This window comes from Erinaceus europaeus, chromosome 17, assembly GCF_950295315.1.
Source record: "Erinaceus europaeus chromosome 17, mEriEur2.1, whole genome shotgun sequence".
In the NCBI taxonomy this organism is placed as follows: domain Eukaryota; kingdom Metazoa; phylum Chordata; class Mammalia; order Eulipotyphla; family Erinaceidae; genus Erinaceus; species Erinaceus europaeus.
Window position 1 is genome coordinate 43930342 of NC_080178.1, and position 19253 is coordinate 43949594.

A 19253-nucleotide genomic window follows, 5' to 3' on the forward strand; every position below is an offset into this window, starting at 1 on the left:
TCTTTTTAAAAAATATTTTTAAATTATTTATTTACTTATTTCCTTTTGTTGCTCCTGTTCTTTTATTGTTATTGTTGTTGCTATTAATGTCATAGTTATTGAATAGGGCAGAGAGAAATGGAGAGAAGAAAAAGATAGATAGCTGCAGCAGACCTGCTTCACCCTTTCAACCCACTGCACTACCGCCCGACTCCCGATGTTATGTGTCTTAAGAAATCTATGCCTGGGCAAATTTCTCAGTTTTTTTCTTGATTTCTTTCTAAATTTTGGTAGTATTCTTTTCATCAAGCCATTTGGAGAGCCCATTCTGTGGCTTGGTGTGGCTAGAGGTCAGTTGCCTGGGAGATGAGTATGTCACAAAGGCCACTCTGACTGCCAGTCACCAGGTCATAAAGGTGGACATTGTTGGGGAATCAGTATGTGACAAAGGTCAGCCTGGATGCAAAGTCCCAGGTCATAAAGGTGGACATTGCCCAGCACCACCAAGTGTATGGCTGTGTGCTGGGTACTGGGGAACTGATCAAAGTCAAACATTTTGAATTTATAACCTAGTGTTGGGAGATACACAAAACCCAGTAAGCACAGATATAAATGCACATGTATAGTGAGTGTGAGGAGTAATTTGTATGGTTATAAGGAATGCTTTTTTTTAAATTTCCTTATTGGGGGATTAATATATTCATTTAACAGTAAATACAGTAGTTTGTAGATGAATAACATTTCTCATGTTTTCCACATAACAATACAACCCCTCTGCCATCATATTCCAGGACCTGAACTACAAGAAAGACATTTACAGAGGGCGAGGGTGGGGTATGTTTCAAGGCTGACTAAAGAAGGGGGAGATGTGAAGTGAGAATCAGGATCAGTGGAGCAGGAGGGGAAGATTTTTTTTTTTTTTTTTTTTGGTAGAGGGAACAAGGAGAACAAACACACTTAACTGAGGGTGGATGGACAGTTTGTGGAAGGAGGTGAAAGACAACACTATGGCTGCTGTCTGACTGGGCATGGAAGTATGTGATTTTTTTTCCCACCAAGGTTATAGTTAGGGTGTAATGTTGGTAATACAAAGTCAGAACTCCTGGCAGCAATATTTTCCTTTTCTTTTTTAATAGGACATCAGAATTTAGAGAGTAGGGAGAGAGAAAGATAGACACCTGCAGTCCTGCTTCAGTGCTTGTGAAACATTCCCACTGCAGGTGGAGAGCCAGGACTCAAACTCAGGTCCTTGCACAAAAAACTATGTGCACTTAACCCAGCCAAAGTGTTTGCTTAATGAGAGGAAAAAGTCATGTTATTCGGGGCACTGTCAGTCACATCACATAGGTTGGCATTGAGGATAATCCTAATGAGGGGGTAGAAGAGAAGTGAACCCCCAAGATCTGTGCTGGGAAACACTGGCTCAGGTGGCAGTGTGGAGAATTAAGTGGATGTCAGGATTGCCTTTATGAGTGATCTAAGTGACAGCTCAGGTGGTGGCACAGTGAATAAGATGTTGGACTCTGTTTCATGTATTTGTTATTTGTTTGCATAGAGAGTACAAAAGTTCACAAGAACAAAGTTTCATTTAAGGAGTTGGAGGCTGGGCTTGAACCTGGATAGCACACATGGCAAAGTACTTCAGTGTCCAAGGAAGCATTTTGCTGGCCCAGGTTGTTGGATTTTCAAGCTTGAAGTCTCAAGAATAATTCCATGACATCCTATGCGCAAAAATGGTTCTCTGATTCTGTCTCTTTCTCTCTACTAATTCTTTTCCTCGTAGGGTTCCCCCCTCCGCAGCCCTCCCCCATGTTTTAAACTTTAATCAGGAAAATGAAAAGGCCACACACTAGAGAAGCATGTGGGCCACTCAGGCAAAAATGGATGACCTAACGTGGAACAATTGTTTCCTTTCAGAGTTATCTAAGAGAGAAAGGATGGCGATTTGGCCTGAATTGGTAGAATGAAATGTAGAGAGTGGACAGACTTAAAGGACAGATGTGAAAATCTATTGGTTACAGTGATGTAGTAAATGATAGGATATAGCAGAAAGGAACTTTCCAAGCAGCTTTTGAGTTTGGATCTATGCAAGTGAATCAAGTGATGATGCTATTCGTCGAGAGCAAAAGCCTACATCAAAGACAAGATTTAAAGGAAGCCCGATTCTGGCTTTAAGTGAGTTAGGTGTGGTTTTTCCCAGAGCACTGATTTTTGTTGGCTTATGGCTGTGCTGGGAATTGACTGTTGGACCTCAGAGCTTCAGGCTTGAGTCTTTTTGTATAACCATTGTGCTATTTATTTCTCCAGTCCAAGCATATCGATTGTGGGATATTCAGGTAGGAAGTCACATGCATAGGATCAAAAATGTGATTTTGTGTGAGTGTGTTGGTGGTAGAGAGTTGGGGGGAGGGAACCTTGGCTTTTGAATTTGCCTTTGGCAGAGATTGGCATAGTGATGGTTGGCAAGGCCCTGGGCATGATGTAAGCAGAGGGGATGGAGGGAAATAAGAGAATGTGGAGCTAGACCTCAACAAGCTCCAACACTGATGCCTAAATTGAGCTAGTGAACCTGCTGAGGGAACTGAGAAGAAATGGCATAGAGACACAGGGAATCCCAAGAGAGAATGGTGCCACAAAGCCATCCTTTGATGCCACAAGCCCTCATCGCCAGGGCACAGTGGGTGCATGCCAGGTGAGCTTGTCGGCAAGGTAACAGTGTCAGTGACTCCTGCAAAAACCTCACGGTTGAAGGACAGACAAGTATTTTCAAATATAAAAGTCATATTCCAATTCTCTGACACACTGGCATATTGGGGCATCAGAAAAACTAGTTCAATACCAAGTCTGTAAGGTTTCCAAGTCTATTCCAACTGAACTGCAGAGGACTGAAACTGTTCTAGAGGGCACCAGGTGGTATCCCACGGGCTTATGTGCACATAGTGCAAACTGCAAGGAGCTGCACAATGATCCTGTTTCAACCCCTTGGTTCTCCACGAGCAGGGGGGTCAATTCACAAGTGGTAAAGCAGGTCTGCAGGTGCCTTTCTCTTCTCTGCACTATTTTCTCCTCTCAATTTCTCTCTGTCCTATCCAAAAAAAGAAAAAAAGGAAAGAAAAAAAGGTGTCCAGGAGCAATGGGTTCATAGTGCAGGCACTAAGCTCCAATAGCCCTGGAGGAAAAAAAAGAAAAACTTCTTGGAGTGAATACTGTGCATGTGTTCTCTGTCTTCAATGAGAAGTAGGAAATATCAGGTCAAAGGAATTTAATGCTGCTCTTATTAGGACATCTATTAGATTCTTAAAAGCAAAACCACACAGTGGATTTGTATAGTATCCAGATGAAGAAACACGACTCTTACATTTCCAATTTAGCTCTCACAAGCCTTTCTACTAGCATTTGGTTGCAAGAAATACTGTTTCTCTGGGTCCCAACTAGGTCATTTCCTTTTTGAATAGATGTGTTTCCTGAAATCTGAGCTGCCTGCCTCAAATCTACATAAAAGACAGTAGGTTTGACGCACTAACTTGGAAAGGGCTCCCCTATATCCAGATAGTGAGATTCTATTTTATTCCTGTGTATATTTGATTGTGATGAAATTTTAACTTGGGGGGTACAAGTTGGACTAGGTTGGAGAATCTTCTTTTGTGCTTAGCTTCCAGGAGGAGAATTCTTTTGGTAATGAAAATATGATAGGATAGAGGAAATACCTGAACAGATTCAGAGCTTGTCTGGAGGTTCAATCAGGGGAGCACAGCTACTCATATACCTTCACCCAAAGACCGGTCACCTCTACTTAGGGAAGGCCATCCTCCTCGACAGAGCACACGGCTTTGGGAGGGTCACACATGGAGTGATGATGGAGCAAGGGGACACCCACCTAACCAGGCAGATGAGCCAAATCAACCTGGCATTCAATGGGGTGACAGATGTCACAACCAGATCGCCCTCACATTCCCTGATCAGTTTTAATACATTAATTAGCCATGATTTAGACCATGGTTTAGAGAATAGGGCAAAATCTTAGTCTTTGACTGACTTACTTTTAGTACTTGGCTTACCATAACATATGTTTTGGGGTAGGTTTCCACCACCCAGTTTGTCTCCAATGTCCATAAGAGCAATTACTAGTTCTCCTTCAACAACCTGTACTTCAGTCCTAGGACATCAGAAAAAAACTGTGTATAACTTCCACATACTGGAAGTGAAAGACTGTGGTATCTCTGTCTCGGGTAGTGGTTTGGGGGTGGGGGAATATTCCAGTGAATTGAGCAGTTTGCTTTATTCCATAAAGATTTCCTTCAAGTACATATCATGATGTACTATTTATTACATATTTACAGAGCTTAGCAGGGGTAAAGTTAAACAATCAGGGAAACTGACTTTCAGGAAGGACCTTATTTCTGTCTGTTTCTAGCTATGAATGACTTGCTATTTGAAGGAGTCTTTTGCATTTGCATTTGGATAGTGACAGGGTATTTACATAAATCAAATTGTGTTTTTGTTTTCTTTGAATTTCAGAAGTCTCTATGATATGGAGCCACGTTTCTGACTTTATTCTACGACAGCTGAGGCTGCAAAAGGTAGGACTTCGGAAGGTGACTTGACAGTAGAGCACTGACCCTGCACACATGCCTGAGGTCTTGAGTGTGAAGCCTGGCACTGGCTGTGTTGGAGTGGTGCTCTGGTATCATGCTCTCTCATCTCTCTGTCTCTCTCTGTCTCTGTCTCTGTCTGTCTGTCTCTCTCTCTCTCTCTCTCTCTATATATATATATATATATATATATATATGCAACTATAGCATCCCTATAGTTTCTCTTAATATTATAGCTTTCGAGCTAGAAATGGACCTAATCTATGATCCTGTAATTCCTCTCCTGGAGACATATCCTAAGGAACACAACACACCCATCCAAAAAGATCTGTATACACATATGTTCTTGGCAGCACAAGTTGTAATAGCCAAAACCTAGAAGCAACCCAGGTGTCCAACAACAGATGAGTGGCTGAGCAAGTTGTGGTATATATATATTAAAGTACTACTTAACTATAAAAGTGGTGACTTTGGGAGTAAGGCTGTAGCGCAGCGGGTTAAGCGCAGGTGGCGCAAAGCACATGGACCGGCATAAGGATCCCGGTTCGAACCCCATCTCCCCACCTGCAGGGGAGTCACTTCACAGGCAGTGAAGCAGGTCTGCAGGTATCTGTCTTTCTCTCCCCCTCTCTGTCTTCCCCTCCTCTCTCCATTTCTCCTGTCCTATCCAACAACGATAACAACAATAATAACTACAACAATAAAACAACAAGGGCAACAAAAGGGAATAAATAAGTAAAATAAAAAATAAAAAAAGTGGTGACTTCACTGTTTACAGCCAATCTTGGATGGACCTTGAAAAATTCATTTTAAGTGAAATAAGTCAGAAACAGAAGGATTAATATGGGTTGCTCTCACTCTCAGGCAGAAGTTGAAAATCAAGATCAGAAAGGAAAACACATGTAGAACCTGAACTGGAATGGGTGTATTGCACCAAAGTAAAAAACTCTAGGGTGGGTGGGTGGGGAGAATACAGATCAAAGAAAGATGACAGAGGACTTAAGGGGGGTTGTATTATTATATGGAAACTGGGAAATTTTATTCATGTACAAACTATTGAATTTACTATTGAATTTAAAACATTAATTTCCCAATAAGGAAATTTTTTAAGAAAGAAAAATATAGCCTTTGAATTGGTTATATTTTATGCAAACATCATTTGAAAACTTTTAGTCTAAAATTCTCTCAGGATTCGTCTTTATCATCCCTTCAGAGAAGTCAGCATGTGGTTCTTTTCTTCCCACCTTCTGTTTGCTTCGTTTCTAGGGGGTCTACATACCTGCTTTTGGGACATTTACTTTTATGAGGCAAAAACTAGATGCTGGGAACAGGTTTAGCTCTATCCAGATACCGATCTTTATCATGTCAGAGAAGCTATTGCAGCTGCATGGACTACGACAAACTAAGGTCCACACACCTGGTAAGTAGCTCTACTGGCTAAACCTTTCCCATTAAAAGAGAGACAGTTATTTCTGAGTATCTGCCATCTGCTCACTGTCTTTCCCCCACACAACTGTCCTTTTCTCTTCCAGGGGATATTCCCGTTGTACCACTGAATTTTATCATGGTTGCCATAGCGGGGCATTATAGCAGGGACACAGTCGAAGGATGCATTAAAGAAACTCTGCAGCTCTTATCACGATCAATCTGCACACGAAAGAAAGTTGAATTTACTTTCCAAGGAATCGGTATCCTTACAATTGAAAATGACAAAGTAAAAATGAAATTTTTTCAGGACTTCTTGTCTGCAGTGGATACAAGTGGCAATCTGGAAAAAGGTATTGCAAAGGTAATGTTGACCTTCTAATTATTTCTCTTTCTTACAGTTCTGAATTGTCTATAGAGGTGTCACCCTTCAGTGTTGGCCTGTCTTAGATGACAAGTGCCCCTTGGGCAAAGAAAGGCTTGATTCTAAGTGTCTTACTCAGATAAAATGGCCAGAAGGATAAAACATCTGAAGGACTGAGCCAGGGACAGGGGAAAATATGGTTTAAAAGTATCTTACTGAGAGTTGGGAAGTAGTGCAGCGGGTTGAGCACAGTAGGCCCAAAGTGCAAAGACTGGCATGAGGATCGTGGTTTGAGTCTGCAGGTGTCTATCATTCTCTCCCCGTCTCTGTCTTCCCCTCTTCTCTCCATTTCTCTCTGTCCTACCCAACAACAAAGACTTCAATAAGGACAATAACTACAACAATAAAACAACAAGGGCAATAAAAAGAGAATAAATAAATATAAAAATAGATAAAAGTATCTCACCCACATAATTTCTTTTTTATTATTTTTATTGAGGAATTAATGTTTTATATTCAACAATAAATACAATAATTTGTACATGCATAACATTTCTCAGTCTTCCACATAACAATACAATCCCCACTAGGTTCTATGTCATCCTTTTGGAACCTGTACTCAACCACCACTGCACCAGGGAATGTTTTACGTTGTGGCAGTACACCAACTCCAGTTCGGTTTCTACTTGTGTTTTCTGATCTTGTTTTTAAGCGTCTTCCTGAGAGTGGGATCATCCATATTCATCCTTCTGTTTCTGACTTCTTTCAGTTAACATGATTTCTTCAAGCCCCATCCAATATGGGTTTACAATGGTGAAATCACCATTTTTAATAGCTGAGTGGTATTCCATTGTGTATATAGACCACAACTTGCTCAGCCACTCAACTGATGTTGGACACCTGGGTTGCTTCCAGTTTTTGGCTATTACAAATTGTGCTGCCAAGAACATAGGTATACACAAATCTTTTTGGATGTGCATGTTGGGTTCCTTAGGATATATCCCCAGGAGAGGAATTGCAGGATCATAGGGTAGGTCCATTTCTAGCCTTCTGAGAGTACTCCAGACTGTTCTCCACAGAGGTTGGACTAATTTACATTCCCACCTGCAGTGCAGGAGGGTTCCTTTGACCCTACAACCTCTGTAGTATTTGTTGCGCTACCTTTTTTGAAGTATGACATTTTCATAGGAGTGAAGTGGGATCTATTGGTTGTCTTTATTTGCATTTCTCTGCCAGTCAAAGACTTGGAGCATTTTTTCATGTGTTTCTCATCCTTTTGGATCTCTTCTGTGGTGAATATTCTGTCTATGTCTTCTCCACATTTTTGGATGGCTTCATTTGTTTTCTTGTGGTTGAGGCTGGTAAGCTCTTTATATATTTTGGTTATTAGCCTCTTGTTTGATGCAGGGCATGTGACAATCTTCTCCCATTCTGTGAGGGGTCTCTTGGTTTGGGTATTGCTTTTTTTGCTCTGCAGAATCTTTTTAATTTGATGAAGTCCGATAGGTATATATTTGCCTTAGTCTACTTTGTAACTGGATTCATTTCATTGAAGATGTCTTTAATATTTATGTGGAAAAGAGTTCTGCCAATATTTTCCTCTAAGTATCTGATAGTTTCTGGTCTAACATCCAAGCCCCTGATCCATTTAGAATTTACTTTTGTGTTTGGTGGTTCACATTCATTCCTCTGCATGTTTCAACCCATTTTCCCAACACCATTTGTTGAAGAGACTCTGCTTTCCCCCTTTTAATAGTCTGGGCACCTTTGTCAAAGACTAGATGTCCAGTGTGTGGGGGCTTACTTCTGGGTTCTTGGTTCTATTCCACTGGGCAGTGTGTCTATTCATGTTCCATTACCTAGAAGGTTTGATTACAAGGACCCCATAAAACAATTTGAGGTCAGGGAGTGTGATCCTCCAGTTCTGTTCTATCTTCTCAAGATTATTTTTGACAATTATAGGTCTTTTTGGTTCCAGATAAACATTTGTAGAATTCGTTTTATACTCCTACAAGATGTGTATGGATTCTTGATGGGGATAGCATTAAATTTGTATATGGCCTTGGGCAGTATATTCATTTTAATGATGATAATTCTTCCAACCCTTGAACATGGAATTATCTTTCCACTTCTTTGTGTCTTTTTCAATTTCCTTGATTAGTGACTCACAATTTTAGTATACAAGCATTTCACTTCTTTGGTTAGGTTTATTCCTAGATATTTTATTTTTTTGTTCTTGTTGTTGCTGTAGGAAAAGGAATTGATTTCTCGATTTTTCTTCTTCTAACATAGTGTTTGCACAGAGGAATGCCACTGAATTTGAATATTAATTTTGCAGCCTGACACCTTACTGTATTGCTTAATGATTTCCTAAAGCTTCTGGCTGGATTTCCTAGGTTTATCTATGTATACTATCATATCATCTGCAAATAGGGAGAATTTGACTTCTCTTACAATATGTATGCCTTTAATTCCTTGCTCCTGCGTGAAAGCTTGGGCAAGAACTTCCAAAACTATGTTGGGTAGTAATGGTGATAGTAGGCAGCCCTGTCTAGTACCTGATATGTGTGGAAATGCTTACAGTTTTTCACCATTGAGTATGATTTTGGCTGTAGGGTTCTGAGGGATCAGAGCTCCAGGACACATTGGTGGGGTTATCTGTCCAGGGAAGTCTGGTTGGCATCGTGCTTGCAGCTGCATCCTGTTGGCTGAAAAGAGAGTTAAAATGTAAAGCCAAACATGTTTTTGACTGATTATGAACCTAAAGGCTAGAATGGCACAAATGAAGAGTTGGGGGTGGTCTCCATTCTCTGCTAATAGGCGTATTTTAGTTATATTTGTTTTTTAAGCTTTATTTTTTTTATTTACAAAAGGAGACAATAACAGAACTGTAGGATACTAGGGGTACAACTCCACACAATTCCCACCACCCGATCTCCATATCCCATCTCCTCTCCTGATAGCTTTCCTATTCTCTATCCCTCTGGGAGTATGGACCCAAGGTCATTTTGGGTTGCAGAAGGTGGAAGGTCTGGCTTCTGTAATTGCTTCCCCACTGAGCATGGGCTTTTACTCATTGATCCATACTCCCAGTCTGCCTCTCTCTTTCCCTAGTAGGGTGGATCTCTGGGGAAGTGGAGCTCCAGGACACATAGGTGGTGTCATCAGTCCAGGGAAGTCTGGTCGGCATCATGCTGGCATCCGGAACCTGGTGGCTGATAAGAGAGTTAACATACAAAGCCAAACAAATTGTTGAACAATCATGGACCTTAAGGTTGGAATAGTGGAGAGGAAGTGTTAGGGGGGGTACTCACTGCAGACCAGTTTACTTGTGTACTTCTGCTTTCAGGTATATATTTTTCCTTGGTTTATGGACACATGTGAACATATGCTCTATCTCAGGGGACCTGGTCTATATCTGGGTTTGGGGACTTTATTGGGGAGTGGACCACCTGGAATGGAATTAGAGAATACTACGAAAGGAAAGGTCTCTCCTGAGTGATGAAGCTGAAGGGTTGTCGTTCCACACCTGAAGTCTCTGGACACAGTCTGAAGTGAAGCATGCTGGGGTGGTACTCGTTGCGTTGATTAGGTTGTGATCGGCGGATGCAATATTATTTGACATGAATTGAGAGAAGCATGCAGGAAAGTCCAAAGGGCCTGAGGATATACTAGTTTTTTTTCTCCCTGAGCCTGAAATGTTATATGCAGATGGATCCTAGTTATTGTCTGGGGAGATGATGTCATGGCTGGAAAAAGGACCAGAAAGCTGGATCAGGGAAGAGAGTAGCTTCCAAATATGCTAAAGGTATATAAATATTGTTGACTGTAAACCCCATCTATTGGATCTGATCTGTTGCCCTACTTCAGCTTAGGAGCCTATTTGATTGACCTCTGTATCCCTTTAGATCAAACCTCACATTCTGGATCATCAGTAAGAACATTCCAATTGCCCCAAAATTAGGACCCATCTTCCTCAGGTGTAGCATAGAGTATGTGGTCCAACCTCATTTCAGAGGATGGAACATTCTCTACTGTTGTTGATTTGAGTGCAAGGACCTGTGGGGGTCCACAAAGGGATCTGTTTTGTTGTTCCTGATACAGATGACTGGTAACAATGGAGAAAGGGATTTATTTGAGGTCAAGGCCCATCATGTCTGTTTGGGAGTCTCAGAACTCCCAGACTAGGGCCCCAGCTTGATGGGGTGGCCTGATAGTGACTAAAGAGTCATTGTTAAAGTATGCCAGTCTCTTGCCCTTATTGAGCTTTTGCTGTCTTTGCTTTGATAAGGATATCTTGGGAGTAAGTATAATAGGAAATAGGGAAGGAACTTCCCTATTCTTTATCCCTCTGAGAGTATGGACTCATGATCATTATGGGGTGCAGAAGGTGGAAGGTCTGGCTTCTGTAATTGTTTCCCTGTTGAACACTGGCATTGGCTGGTCAATCCATATTCCCAGCCTGTCTCTCTCTTTCCCTAGTGGGGCAGAGATCTGAGATAGGTGTGTCTCCAGGTGGAGTCATCTGCCCAGGGAAGTCAGGTTGGCATCATGGTATCATCTGGAACCTGGTGGCTGAAAAAGAGTTAATATAGAAAGCTGAACATATTGTTGACTAATCATGAACCTAAAGGCAACAATATTGCAGATGAAGATTTGGGGTCTCTGTTTTGGAAAAAACAGGTTTGTCTATTTTAGGTTTATTCTAAGGGCTCCATTTTTGCCTGAGCCTAACAGCTGATATGCAGGTGGACACAGGTTACTGTCTGGGGAAATGGTGTCATAGTTGGAAAAGGGACTAGAAAGCTGGATCTGGGAGAAGAGTCAGAAGATCGTTATTAAATGGGGGGCGGGGGGGGGTAAGCTTGAGGCTTTAGTCACTGAGCATCCAACAAGCCAGCCTTCCAGTAGCATTGCTTCCAGGGAGCCTGTGAGGTGTCTGGGTCCTGGACTATAGACCAGCTATAAATCTCCTCTCTCCTTTTTCTCCAGACACCTCAAAGTGTAAATTCAACTTTAGCAAACATCAAAAATTCGAAGATAAGTCCAAACTGTGTTCTTTCATTCCCCAGGTGAGTGCCTTACCCCACAGGTTCCATGGACCTATCAACCCTGGCCTCCCAAGCACTCTGCCAACCACATACCACTCTGACAGCCCTGTATTGAATCTGGTGACAGAACTAGAAAAGTCACATTCAAACTGAAACCAAAACCCAAAGGCATCCCCTTCCCCCCAGAGTATGAGTACCTTTTGAGACCTCAGTTTAGAAGAGGCAGGTCACAGTCAGACTCAGGCTAAAAAAGAAAAGAGTCTTCAGTCTGTGATTTCTGCATAACAAAGTCCAGGCACTCACTCATGGAGAGAAGTAGGTTTATTTCAGTATTATCAGGCTGGGTGGGGTGCTGCTCAGAACTGAGAATTCTCCTAGTTTCTTATTCAGATCCAGTGAGCAGGCAAACCTTTTGGTCCATTCCTAGAATTGAATTTGAATTAAAAGGAAATAATGAAACACTGGAAAAAAATGAACAACCTAAACTGAGGAAATCTGTGTTAAGAATGAAGTCAGACAAAGATGATGTGCAAGGTAGGCCAACGATTTTAGCTGTTTTCTCTTTTCTGCTAAGCAGCAGGGCATTGTTGCTGAGCAACTCCTGTGCCGAAAATCAGTACCATTAGAGTTATAAGAAATGTGTTCTTCTAAGAAACTGGTCTTCTAGAATTTTCTTTTTTTTAATTTTATAATTATTTATTTTCCCTTTTGTTGCCTGTTTTTTATTGTTGTTGCAGTTGTTATTGTCATTGATGATGTTGTTGTTGGATAGGACAGAGAAATGGAGAGAGGAGGGGAAGGCAAGAGGGGGGAGAGAAAGACAGACACCAGCACACCTGCTTCACTGCTTGTGAAGCGACTCCTCTGCAGGTGGGGAGCCAGGGGCTAGAACTGGGATACTTACACTGGTCCTTGTGTTTTGTGCCACTGGCATTTTTCCAGCTGCGCTATCGCCTGACTCCCAAGAAATATGCTCTCTAAGAAATAGCTCTTCTAGAATTTTCTATCTCACCTTAACTCTAATCCCTGAGATTCTCAACTAAGACTCTTTGCTGGCTCTCTACTACTTAAAAGAGTCAAAGTTCAGATGGCTACCGGGGGAGGGAAGTGGCCTAGGTAGGTAACAGAAAAGCATCAAGTGAGCTGCATGTAACATGTTCCATATATATATATATATATATTCTGAGTAGGAGTTTACAACTGTCTTATATGGCTTAATAGAAAATAGTAGGATTCTCATGTCTGTAGCTGATGTGACTTTGGTTGAAACATATGTAGAAACACAAAGGTTTTCTTAATTTTTTTCTAAGTTACTGGAGATAGCTAGAAGTTGCCAGACAATGTTTTGAGGACTGTTCCTTTCATAAAGAGATTTTACTTGTTATCTTAAGTTGTTATTTATGCAATCTTTCCCTTTCACTTTCTTCCCTTCTCTCTGTCTATCTCTCTCTCTCTCTCTGTATCTGTCTCTGTGTCTCTCTGCCAAGGATTGAACCTGTGATTTAAGAGCATCAGACACAAAAAAGTCTTTTGCATAACCACTATGCTATCTCCCTGGCCCATTATGCATTAGATTAAGCACTTAGCACAGTTGGTGTAGAGTAAGAATGTGTTATCTGTTCCTATTGTATTTTTCTCTCTTCATTGTATCTATATGACCATTAAAGCCTCAAAGGAAAAGACTGAAAGGAAACTTAACTCTTTCTCTTATTCTACAGTCAACTTTCTACCTAGACCTCCAGGTCAAAAACCCACTCCAGCATCTGGAAATATTGCACCCGTAATATTGCCTACCACAGTGGAACCTAATAAGACTGTCTTTACAAAAACAAGAACCAAAAGGTAACATGATGGTCTTTTGTGGGGGGTTAGGTGGGGATCACACTTTACTAACTGTAGTCTGAGTCTTATCTTGATTCAGGGATATTAGATGTTTCCATGCATGCCTTCACATGGTGTCCCTGCATTTGTGCTCCATGGTGAGGACTGCAGAGATGTTCAGGGCTCACAGTCTATCAGGGGGAAGCTAGGTGTGCATGGTCATTAGCAGTGCCAAATACACTGGAGACCTCACTTACCTTGTTTAGTAACTTTGCTTTAGAATGTTGATTCCACAGGAAGAGGGTGTGTGTGTGTGTGTGTGTGTGTGTGTGTGTGTGTGTGTGTTTGTGTGTGTGTGTGTGTGTGTTCACTGCACCTCCCATGCCTGAGAAAGTGCAGTCAGTAATGCTTAAAAGTCAAATGTAAACAAGCATGCTATTATTGAAATCCAAGCTTATCAAACACATAGGTCGCTCACCTGTACAATGCAGAGCTCTGAAGAGAACCACTGAGCTATCTTCCTTTGGCTATATTTGCCTCTAATTTCACTCTGGATGTGAAATTGTGTTGTTTTTTAATATTTATTTATTCCCTTTTGCTGCCCTTGTTGTTTTATTGTTGTAGTTATTGTTATCATTATTGTTGGATAGGACATAGAGAAATGGAGAGAGAAGGGGAAGACAGAGAGAGGGGAGAGAAAGATAGACACCTGCAGTTCTGCTTCTCTACTTGTGAAGCAACTCCCCTACAAGTGGGGAGCCAGGTTTGATCCTTATGCCAGTCCTTGTGCTTTGTGTCCTGTGCACTTAACCCACTGTGCTACAGCCTGACTCCCTATTGTTGTTTTCTTATAGTGTGCCACATCCACCCAGTCCATCAAAGAACACCAAAACAGAACCTAAGACCTCTGAGACTACAACTTGTAGGGATCATGAGAAAGCAGGACAGGTACCAGTCTCCTCAGACAAACAAATGATAAATGATGGGGGTGGGGGCCACTGAACACAAACAGGGCTGGGAGAACAAGGGTTCTGAGTGAACATAGACCTTGCAAATCAAGTGGAATTGTGGCCACTCCTGCAACCTGAGGACTCAGCCTATCAAACCCATTGTGCACATCGCTGTTCATATGTCTTTTTATCAAACACACTCCTGGAGAAATCCAGTCTTGGGGAGCACAGGAAGAAGTGTGAAGATAAGAAAGCAAAAGGTAGGAATAGACCCTTGGTGTCATTGTAGGAACTTTGTTACGTGTGTATGCAACGCAGGAAGGCCAACAGTGCACTGTATTCTAATGTCAAGTTGAAAAAAGAAGAAGAACAGGACGACCAAATTCTACATCAATATCAGATAATGAAAGACAAGGACACTGAATTCAAAGACCAGGTAGTAGAATGCTTGGATTGAGAGGTGGTGCAGTGGGGGCAGCAAACAAGACAAGGCCACTGCAGATGTCCTGTGCATGTCTGCCTGGCAGTGTGCCAAATCAGGCATTTCATTTGAGAATGAAGTTTGGGTCATGGCCAGGTTTTCAGGAGCAGACTAAAGTCTTGTTTGGTGCACTACATTTTGGGGCTGAAGCTACTTTCTGATCTCCTCACAGCTTATATAAATGCATTGGGGAGGGGTTTGGAGGATGAATGGAGGGTTTACTCTACTCTGTTGCATGAGTGCAGGGAAGAACATAGACAGCCATCCATTTTCAGGTGCCATTCTGCTTGACTTGCTAGAGCCACCAGGCCTTGGGTTTGAAAAAGAAAGTTCTTGACTGGGAGACATTTTCTCAGGGAGCAAAACAAACATAGAAAAGCCCAATCAGTTTGGACTCATTTGAAACACAGTCTTTGTAGAGAGAAAGTTAGTAGCCTTCACAAACAGAATGACATTTCCAGTGTGTGTTTATTTTCTTTTTCCTTGCGAAGTTGAGACTAAAATCAGAAAAAGAAGAACGCATGAGGAATGCTGCTTATAACCTTGGTGTCGCAGATGCTATAAAATCACAGAGGAATCCGAAATGCCACTTTTCTGTAAGAGTTGTTTCTGCCTCTCTCTTGCATATAACCCTGTCTGGGAATGTTTGAACCCACCCTCTGGAGGGCACATTGAAGGGATTCCTGTGGGCTTTACAAGAGTGATACTTCCTTTCTGGGTGGGAGCTCATTCCATAGAATCTTGGGCCCCTCCCCACACCCTCAGAACTAAGGTCTCCACCTCAGTAAAACCCTCAGGTGAGCTGTAGGTGCAGAAGTTTCAAAAAACTTCATTTCAGATGGTAGTGAACATGCTTCACCACCATTTTCATGTTTTTAGTATCTTTGGCTTCTATTTTTATCTGCCTAAATCATCCTCTTTTCAAACCATTTTCTAGTTAACCTGACAACTCTTGGACTTGATAGATAGTCCATTGCATTGCCTTTGTTCACCATGCAGGGCTTTGGGACACACACACACACACACACACACACACACACATACATACACACACACACAGACACACCATGGAGAAGAAAAAAAGACCTGTGTTGTTAAAATTCGGAGTCTCTAGCTGGCCGGGCTAGCTTCACGAGCGGGTAACAGAGACGACCAGAGACATACGGCTGGGCAGAGAAGCTGTATTTCTTTATTTAGGATCAACGATTTATAAACTAAGACAAACTAATCACCAAACAGAACTCTGCTGCCTCTTTCCCATGGCGGCGCCAAGAACTCTCTCTAACTCTGCCACTCTGGAACTCTGTTGGGGTTCCTAGGGGCGGGGCCAAGCAGGCCCTCGAAACTAACTGGACTGATGCAATTCTCTTGGTGGGGGAGAGCTAGAACAAACCAATGTAAAGCATACAACAGACCTGTGACCTCTGGTCAGTTCTGCTCAGAGTCACCTTGGAGCAGGTGAGTTCAACATGTAGCTGCTTTATCAGCACTTTGAAAAATGACTTTTCTTTCTTTTAGATAGATGGAGAAAGCAACCACAGCACTGAGGCTCCTTCAGTGTGGTAGCGCAGGGCTGAAACCCAGGTCTCACCAACGACAAAGCAGTCACTGTATAAGCCAGCTATTTTGCTAGCCCATCAGTTGCTTTCTTGCTCGTCTCAAAGAAATGAACTGCTCCTCTTTCATCCTAGAATCCATATTACTTTGCAAACCGACCAGCAAGTGCTGCTATTGTCACTGAAAAGAAAAATGAGTATACTAAGAACCTTCTCAAACAAATAGATGCCAATAGTAAACTGGCCAAGAAAAAGAAAGAAAATCAGAAAGTCTTGGAGCAACTAGAACGGCTGCAACTCAAACAAGAGTGAGTTTTGGTGGACTTGCAGGGGGACTCCAGTAGGGAAGGGTAGGGCAGCACAACTAGTGCTGCAGCACATCTTAACCAGCCAACCAGGATCCCCATGCAGCCCATCATTGCCACCATGCTTAGTGTCAGGACAGCCTTGGAGGCCAGGTACAATTGTCAGTTGGGACCATGGCCTTTGGCTTTGTGGTCAGTGGTGTTAGTAGAGGAAGAAGGGGCCAGTCTGAGGGAGGGACCCTTCCAAGTGTAGGTTTATCATCAGTCTGTTGGGAGCCCAGCGCCCAGGGTAAGGAGTGTGGGGGCCCAGACTAGAAGCAGGGGCCAGGCCATCATGGAAAGTCTTCCACATACTCATACCTGCCATTCTCCTGTAGCTCAGCCTGGGATGAACATTTCTCTCAATTCCCAGTCCTGAGGAAAGAGAGTGTTTGGTTGCACTTGGCCTGAGGCTGAGCATTTGAGTCAGGGAGGAGGTCAGGAGAGCAGTGAGGGAAACTGCTGTGGGGAAGACTCCCCCAAATGGAGGTAATTCCTGCCTCCATAAAGCTAGTGTCTCTCTCTCTCTCTCCCTTGCTCCCTCCTTTCCTCCCTCCCTCCATTCCTTTCTTATTTGCCACTATGGTTATTTGGGGCCTGTTGCCCTGATGCTTCACTATTTCTGACAGTCCTTTCTCCCATCTAAGTACTAACCAGGTCCAACCCTGCTTAGATTCTGAGATCAGATGACATCGGGTGTGTTCAGGGTGGTATGGCCATAGACCTGACAGTCCTTTCTTTGATAGACTGTGATAGCTAGAGAGAAGACAGTGAGAGAGAAAGAGAGACAGAAATAGAGAGAGAGAGAGAGAAAAGGAGAGATCCCTGCAGCACTGTTCCACTGCTTGTGATACGTCTCCCTTGCAGGTGAGGACCTTGGGCCCAGGTCTTTGCACATGGCAGCATGTGTGCTCTCCTAGATGAGACAAAACCAGGCTCCAAGGCCCGTCTCAATAAGGTGTAATGGAAGCTTCCAGAAGGAAGTACCAGCTTTTATTTTCTTGGAACTTATTCCCACTATTACTTGCTAGGTGTGTTTTGATGATGTTGGTCTCCATTAGAATAAACTGTGGCCTCACCTCCTCCTCTTCCAATTATCAGGATTGATGAACAAAAAGCTGAACTGAAGAAACATCAATTTGAGGAGAGAGAAATGTATAAGAAAGCACTGGAATACCAGGTAAGTGGATGGGTTGCTATTTTGAGAACTGTACACTGCTTCCTAGCACTCTGAACGTAGGTGTGTGGAGGGTAGAATACTGGGCCCCCACCCACCTACCAGGTTTCCTCATGAGAGTTTGGGTGCCCTGGCTCCTTCCTATAAACAGTGGGTCTGTCAGTGTACCCCAATGCTGCAGACTTCACACTGGCTCTCTCTGTTCCAGCTGAAACACAGGCCTTCCAGACTGCCCATCTACGAGCCCATGGGCACCTTCACCAACTTTGGGCAGAATGAAAAGACCCTGGAGGCCGAGAAGCGGCAGAGAAATATTGAATATATGAAGCAGCAGGTGGAAGCCGCTCTAGGCCACAGAAGACAGCGTGTCCTCAACCAAATAAAAAATCTGCAGCAAGAAAAAAAAATGCTTCAGAAAAACCAAGAAAAGTAAGGGGCCTGGCCCTTCCTTCCTCACCATAACCCTCTCCTCCTTTCTCTCCCTCTCCTCCCCCACCCCTTGACCTTAGTAGAAACGTGTGGACACGTGGAGAGTCATGACTGACCCTAGCTCGCCCCAGCCTGCTTCTCATCTCTACTCCCTAGTCAACTTCTGAGGCTGTTGCATGTCACAAACCACCTTATGGGATGAGTATAAATACAATATGAGTATAAATACAATAGTTTGCACATGCATAGCATTTCTCAGTTTTCCACATAACAATGCAAACCGCACTAGATGCTCTGTCATCATTTTTGGACATGGACACTGCCCCCCCCACTGCACCCCAGAGTCTTTTACTTTGGTGCAATACAGCAACTGCCGTTCTGGTTCTACTTGTGCTTTCTCTTCTGATACTGTTTTTCAACTTCTGCCTGGGAGTGAGATCTTCCCATATTCATCCTTTTTCTGACTTATTTCATTTAACCTGATTTCTTCACACTCCATCCAAGATGGGCTGAAAATGGTGAAGTCACCATTTTTTTTTATTATCACTGAATAGTATTCCATTGTGTATATAGACCACAACTTGCTCAGCCACTCATCTGTTGGACACCTGGGTTGCTTCCAGGTTCTGGCTATTACAAATTGTGCTGCTTACGAACATATGTGTACACAGATCCTTTTGGATGTGTGTGTTGGGTTCCAACCAGGAGAGGAATTGCAGGATCATAGGGTAGGTCCAGGAGATGAGTTTTTAGATTAATTAAAGGAAACAAACATCTTTTGACAGAAAGAGGGTTTTCATTGACATAAAGAGGGTTTTGGCTTAAAGCAAGCAGTCTTGGACCCTTCAGCTAGGGTTCCCTGTATCTGCTCATGTTACTGACTCTTTTTCTTTCTTTTTTTTTTTTTTTTGAAAAAGTTTTATTTATTTTGGGTAGAGACTGGGAGAAAAACAGAGAGAAACCTGTTGCACTTCCTTATTGAAGTTGGGGACCTGAGGCTTGAACCCAGGTCCTTGCACACTGCAATGTGTGCCTTCAGGTAGGTGCACCACTACCTGGCCTCCAACTTTACCTCTTATTCCAA

General features: G+C 42.6%; 2 protein-coding genes across 2 annotated transcripts; both read left to right on the plus strand.

Annotated features, from left to right (window-relative positions):
* Nucleotides 1-5740: 5740 nt before the first annotated feature.
* On the plus strand, nt 5741-6423 carry LOC132534053 (coiled-coil domain-containing protein 81-like). Its single transcript, XM_060177478.1, has 2 exons — nt 5741-5991; nt 6104-6423. The coding sequence occupies exons 1-2, from the start codon at nt 5874-5876 to the stop codon at nt 6376-6378; spliced, it is 393 nt and encodes a 130-aa protein (XP_060033461.1). The 5' UTR covers nt 5741-5873; the 3' UTR covers nt 6379-6423.
* Nucleotides 6424-15184: 8761 nt separating this feature from the next.
* LOC132533714 (coiled-coil domain-containing protein 81-like) lies at nt 15185-18361 on the plus strand. Its single transcript, XM_060175775.1, has 4 exons — nt 15185-15259; nt 16355-16527; nt 17665-17743; nt 17949-18361. The coding sequence occupies exons 1-4, from the start codon at nt 15185-15187 to the stop codon at nt 18171-18173; spliced, it is 552 nt and encodes a 183-aa protein (XP_060031758.1). The 3' UTR covers nt 18174-18361.
* Nucleotides 18362-19253: the final 892 nt, after the last annotated feature.

What these genes read in the sequence shown, in the direction of transcription:
- LOC132534053 (XM_060177478.1), top strand. Translation starts at nt 5,874, where the DNA reads ATGAGGCAAAAACTAGATGCTGGGAACAGGTTTAGCTCTATCCAGATA. An exon ending in AACTAAGGTCCACACACCTG is followed by an intron (nt 5,992 to 6,103) that starts GTAAGTAGCTCT and finishes TTTCTCTTCCAG; the next exon opens with GGGATATTCCCGTTGTACCA.
- LOC132533714 (XM_060175775.1), top strand. Translation starts at nt 15,185, where the DNA reads ATGAGGAATGCTGCTTATAACCTTGGTGTCGCAGATGCTATAAAATCA. An exon ending in CGGCTGCAACTCAAACAAGA is followed by an intron (nt 16,528 to 17,664) that starts GTGAGTTTTGGT and finishes TCCAATTATCAG; the next exon opens with GATTGATGAACAAAAAGCTG. An exon ending in AGAAAGCACTGGAATACCAG is followed by an intron (nt 17,744 to 17,948) that starts GTAAGTGGATGG and finishes TCTCTGTTCCAG; the next exon opens with CTGAAACACAGGCCTTCCAG.